This window comes from Octodon degus, unplaced genomic scaffold (genome assembly GCF_000260255.1).
Source record: "Octodon degus isolate 3935 unplaced genomic scaffold, OctDeg1.0 scaffold00009, whole genome shotgun sequence".
NCBI classification, from domain to species: Eukaryota; Metazoa; Chordata; class Mammalia; order Rodentia; family Octodontidae; genus Octodon; species Octodon degus.
Genome location: NW_004524585.1, coordinates 12,253,478 through 12,259,056, shown reverse-complemented (window position 1 = coordinate 12,259,056; position 5,579 = coordinate 12,253,478). Strand labels below are relative to the sequence as shown.

Genomic DNA, 5,579 nt, shown 5'->3' with positions numbered 1-5,579 from the left:
GGGGTGACATCCAGACACAAACCATAACACCTTGTATCCTGTGTCCATTACCAATTATAAAAGGATTATGTCTCTCCAACAGTGTCCCTTCTCCTCACTTGCCAGTAAGAGGTCATTTGCAGTAAAATGCAATTCAGTTTTTCTCTTGGGAAAGTGACCAGTCTGCAGGTAGGGCCTCTCCAAATGGTCTGGGAGTTTTTGAAGCCCTGGAGAAACCTTGTCAATTGGGCCTTTCATGCTGTATTAGGATCTTCCTATTTAAAGGTGATGAGGGGGTAACTGTGAGTCCAGGCACAGGCAGAAGAAGGCATGGTTGACAGTGAATCATCAAGCTTTGGTTGGTGGCTGGGCTGAAGTAGCTGTCAGGCAAGGGGCTGGTTGACTCAGGTTCTTTTTCCACAACAGGTGAGTAGGGTAGATTAGGTGGAGATGGGGTTCCAGGAAAGGTCTGTCAGTAAGATCGAATGGCTGGAGTACCAAAGGAGGCAAGGGAAAATATGGGGAAGGGTGGCAAGGAGTCCTGATGAAGCCTGATGAATTGGTTTCCTTTGAACCTTTGGGGCTTAACTAGAAACTTGGGTGGCAAAGTCCTGACTCTATTCTTTCCCAGTTTCGCAGAATTGGCCCAAGTGGGGAGGGTCTGGGCAACATCAAGGCAAGGGTCAATATATGGGAATTGGTCAGGAGGGCTCTCACTACCCATGACTGCCTTCCAGACTGCCCACACTATATGGACAGCCTTTAGGATGCCACCAATGTTGTTTGGCCCAGTCTACCTCACAAAGAGTTCTTAATTTATTGGGTTTCAATTTAATACCATAATCTCCACTAAATCCCTTCCTGAAGTTTTTGAACATGTAGTGTTTGGCCTGTGTAGATGCCCTGCCTTTTTTTTTTTTTTCTCTTTTGAGACAAGGTCTCACTGTGCAGTTCTGGCTGGCCTTGAGCTCACTTTGTGGTCCAGGCTGGTCTCACAATGATGCTCCTGCTTCAGCCTCCCACCTCCCAATGTTGGGATTATAGGCGTGAGACACCAAACCCTTATTCTGAGGTGTGTTTTCCCCATGAATGGTACTGTAACAGACAAAGGAGGGGAGTTCCCAAAAGAGGCCATTGAGATGCTCACCTGGCTACATCCCTCTAAGGAACTTCAATGAGTCTTGGCAAAGGTGTGGCCTGGCTAGTCCATAATTATGGGTGAATGAATCACTATTATAGGTAGGCCATCGACATGAAAACGAAGTTTAGGGCCCACCAGGACTCCTTAGTTTATGCTGATGGGCCACAAATATGTTCCCATGCACATTGTCATCCAGAGTTTGACATCCCTTCTCCCTTATGGAAGATCCCTTTGGTCTCTAGCTCGAGCCCCTGGAAGGTGATTAGACTCCCCTTCCGTAGTGGACGGTCTGACTTGGGACAGCCCTGGGCCTTAACTTTGTCCAGAAAATGCACCAGGGAACCAGCCCACTCCTCCAATAAGTCAGTCCAATAGGGAGAAGCTGGTGCGAACAATGATTACCCTCTCCCGAAGGAGGTCTCACCCATGTGTGGGAAGGCGCGCCATCTGGTCTCCCCTGCTTTGAAGAGTGGCACAGTGGGCAAGCACGGCCAGTTTTCCAGTCATACAGCCCAAAGGACCTTAGCATGCCAAGCTCTGGGCCCCAGACGTTCCTTTTCATCTCCTTACACAGGGGTCCTGAGCAGGGACGAAAGCAGCGTCACAGCATGGGGACAGGGCGTGGTTAAACAGCCATTTTGTGCACATCTGCCATTTCAGCCTTAGGTGTAAGTTCCCAGGAGTTTCTCTCTTCACGGTGGTCAGCAGAGTGTGCAGACACAAAGGACTTGCCACACCGGTCCCAAGAAGCGTCCCTGTCACAAAGCCGGCCGGACGCCTAGCCGCTGGGATTGGGCGGCGCGATCCGGCGCTTGCGTAGCAGAGCCCGCGCAGCGGGGCGGACGCCTGCGCAGAGGTGGCTCGAGAGACTGAGCCCCGCCCCCGGCGAGTCGCGCCCGCGCAGAGCAGAGCGGAGCCGGCGAGTGGGGACTGCGCCTGCGCGGTCGCAGCCCAGGGGCGCCGTCGACGTGGCGGCGATGGAGCCGGCGGAGCAGCTGAGCGAGCTGGTGTCGGCCGAGGGCCGAAACCGGAAGGCGGTGCTGTGCCAGCGCTGTGGCTCTCGCGTGCTGCAGCCAGGGGCCGCGCTCTTCTCCCGCCGACAGGTAAGGAGGCGGCTTACAGGCCGCCGACACCTTCACGCTTCCAGAGAGCTGGAGCAGCCGGAGTCGCGAGTCCCCACAGCTCGCTTTCCGGGGACCGCGCCCGTCTGGCGCCCTCGTAAGCCCCGCCCCGGAGCGAGGCCCCACCCCCAGAGGGGTCCTGCCCCGCTCGCCTCCGCGACTCCGCCCTGCTGTCGCCGGGGTGGTGGGAGCCCGAGGGGGTTTTTCTGCGTTGGCGGCGGCCGCGGTACCCCGTGCATCCCTGGCCGGCCTGTAGGAGACCTCCCCGCCCGGCGCGCCTTGTCCGGTTACCAGGTGGTGCTGGAGCCTGGGAGCTTGGCCCGGCCCGCAGGGCCGGCAGGTGCAGCCGCCTGCCTGTGTGCCGCCCCGGCTCGGTGTGCACCTTCCGTCCGGTTCCGCCTCGGCCCCGCCCACAAGGCCGTCCTCCCCGTCGCCTCTGCCCCACGGATGTCTTTGGTGGGCTGGATAGGTACTCTGGGTGAGACGCATCGTATTTTAAATGCTATATACATGTGGAGTCCCCCGAAATAAATATTAAAGGAAGATGAATTTTTCCCTTTAGGTTAGGATTTTAAATGTCCGTCCTATTACCTGTCACCCCAGAGAAAGTTGAGGAACTGTTTTTTTTTTGTTGTTGTTTTTTTTTTTTTTTGTTTTGTTTTTTTTTTTTTTTTTTGCGGAACTGGGGCTTGAACTCAGGCCCTTGCGCTTGCCAGGGAAGCGCTTATTCTACTGAGACATCTCCCCGGCCCCACCCCAGAGAAAGTGGAAACAATATTGCACTTTGGTAAACTTTATTAAAGTGTGATTCATAGGAAAATGCAAAATGTAATCTCGTTTCAACGATGTGCACTTTCTTGCACTTAAAATGATTTTTTAAAATGAGCAGATTACTTTATTACTTGGTGTGAGCAGATGGTGAAATATAATGTCTGACATAGGAGCGAGAAGCACCTATTTCTCCAAAACAGAAGTCTTTTCATAAAAGAAGGGAAATTGCTTGCTCGACAGGATTATGGTGACTTTTAGTGTGGAGAAGGTTGGCGCCCTCTCCCGTCCCCTTCATTTGGTAAGACTCCCAAGGATTGGGAGTAAAGTTCTGTTTACCAGATGACGTCATGAAGAGTAGAAAACACAGGGATTCTTGGAATTGAAACTTACATGGAATTGAACCATGGCCTTTTCATTCTTTAACGTTACAGATAGTCTGAACCTCCCCGAATTTGAGGTTACTGAATCTAAAAATTAAAGATGACAGTATAGGGAAGAATTTGTGCGAAAGCAGTAGCACTGTTGCCTACTAAATAATACATGACAGTTCGAGTACACTTTTCCTTTTTTTTTTTTTTTTTGCGGAACCGGGGATTGAACTCAGGCCCTTGTGCAAGCTGATGAGATTAAGTGGTTCCTTAATGGAATTTATAGGTTTTTAAAAATTTATTTGAGGGCCAGGGAGATGGTTCAGTGGAATAAGCACTTCCCTGGCAAGCGCAAGGGCCTGAGTTCAATACACAGTTCCGCAAAAAAAAAAAAAAAAAAAAAATTATTTGATACACAGTCTGGCCACGTGGTTCAGAGTCCTCATGATCCTCCTGTCTCAGCCTCCCCAGTGCTGGGATTACAGGCATGCAGTTCCACTGAACTCAGGTCTTTATGCTTGCCAGGCAGGCGCTTAGACCGCCAAGCTATCTCCCCAGCCTAGAATTTATAGTTTATATTAAATTCTTAAATTTTGTTTGTATGTTTATGTGTCATGCTGGAGATTGAACCCAGGGCCTTGTGCATGCAGGGCAAGTGCTGTACTATTGAGCTATAACTCCAGTCCTTAAATTCCTAACTATTATTTGATATACTTTATAATAAATTGAAGTTGCCAAAAGCGTGTGAACAAATTGAATTATAAACATTTTGTATCTTTTCTTATTTTTCAACAGAATACCTGCTATTCTAGAAAGAAAACTAGGAATTGTTTTTTACATTTGATATTTATCCCTGTTTAAAAAGGTTTTTTTGGTTTGCTTTGGTTTTCTTTTACTTTGGCTTCCCTGCTTCTAGACCCTTTTCTTTTTTGTGAGTTTGTCTATTTGTTGAGACAGAGGCTGTGTATTTCAGGCTGGCTTTGAATTCATTATGTAGCTCACGCTGGTGGCAGACTTGCAGCATCCTCCTACCTCAGCCCCCAGCCCCTAGCCCCCTTTCTGGGATTGCAGGTTTAGGCTACCACACCCTGCTCCCATTTTTTGAAAAGCACTGTAGGAAACATCCTGTTCCCTTTATCTGCTATGTGCCCTATACTTGAAAGAAAACTTTGTAAAAGTTCCTGCCCTCGCAGAAAATAATTTACAGTTTGAAGGGACCCAGATTCCTTAACTGAAATCCTGTAAAAACTTTGTGGTAACTTTTTTGTCAAACTTGAAATGCTGCAAAGAAACCACCATGGGGGGACTGTAGCGGGCTGTTACTCATCTGAGTGTTAATGAAGTGCTGCCAGCCATTAAATAACCCTGGAGAAATGTAGGCTACAAGGAGACTTGGCCAGAGGCGGCCCAGAGTGTTTTTAGCCCACCAAGAAGAGCAGCCTAGTAGAGTCTCCAAATGGGAAAAAATTGAGAACTGGACTCTGCTTACATTTGAGATGATCTCAGTGGTCACTGTATATAGTTCTGTAGTCAAAAGCAGTGTTTCTCACCTGAGGACCATTTTGTGCCCCAAAGAAAACAATTGAGAGACATGTCTGGAGATATTTTAGTTGTCCAAATTGAGGAGGGGGTGCACCTGGCATCTAGCAGGTAGGGGTGCTGCCTAGCATTTCAGCAGTGTCTAGGCCAGTGCCCACGGTAAAGACTTCTGCATCCCAAAGTGCCATTTGTTCTGAGACTGAGAAGCTGTGGCCTAAAGACTGCAGAGCACTTACCCATCCATCGTTTCATTTGACCTTAGTGAGTGTTTTATTCTACCTGTTGCTTATTGTGTCCTGTCTACATCTGTACCTCCTGTTTCTAGACTGTACAAGTAAGTGACAAACTAGGAACTATTTGGATTTAAGTAAATTAATGAGTAAAAACAGTACCAGTAAATGATGGGTTAGTATGGATGCAGTGGCTCAGTTTAATTGTCAGACAATATTACTCCACTGTTCATGCAAAATGGGATTAGTGTTTTTAGCCATAAAATTGGTTTCATATGTAAAATATTCCACATAGTTATTTTGGGTTAAATAGTCCTTATCCAAAATGTTTTGGATTGGGGCCGGGGAGATGGCTCAGTAGAATAAGTGCTTCCCTGGCAAGCACAAGGGTGTGAGTTCAATTCCTGGTTCCGCAAAAAAAAAAAAAAAA

At 48.3% G+C, this 5,579-nt stretch overlaps 1 protein-coding gene across 1 annotated transcript in view; it reads left to right on the top strand.

The window, feature by feature from the left end:
- The first annotated feature begins 1,032 nt into the window (after nucleotides 1-1,032).
- Rabif (RAB interacting factor) overlaps nucleotides 1,033-5,579 on the top strand; it is a 12,658-nt gene continuing 8,111 nt past the window's right edge. The window contains exon 1 of the mRNA XM_004625361.2: nucleotides 1,033-2,223. Within this exon, the coding sequence (XP_004625418.1) occupies nucleotides 2,098-2,223 (126 nt within the window). The 5' untranslated portion in view covers nucleotides 1,033-2,097. The remainder of the gene's footprint in view (nucleotides 2,224-5,579) is intronic.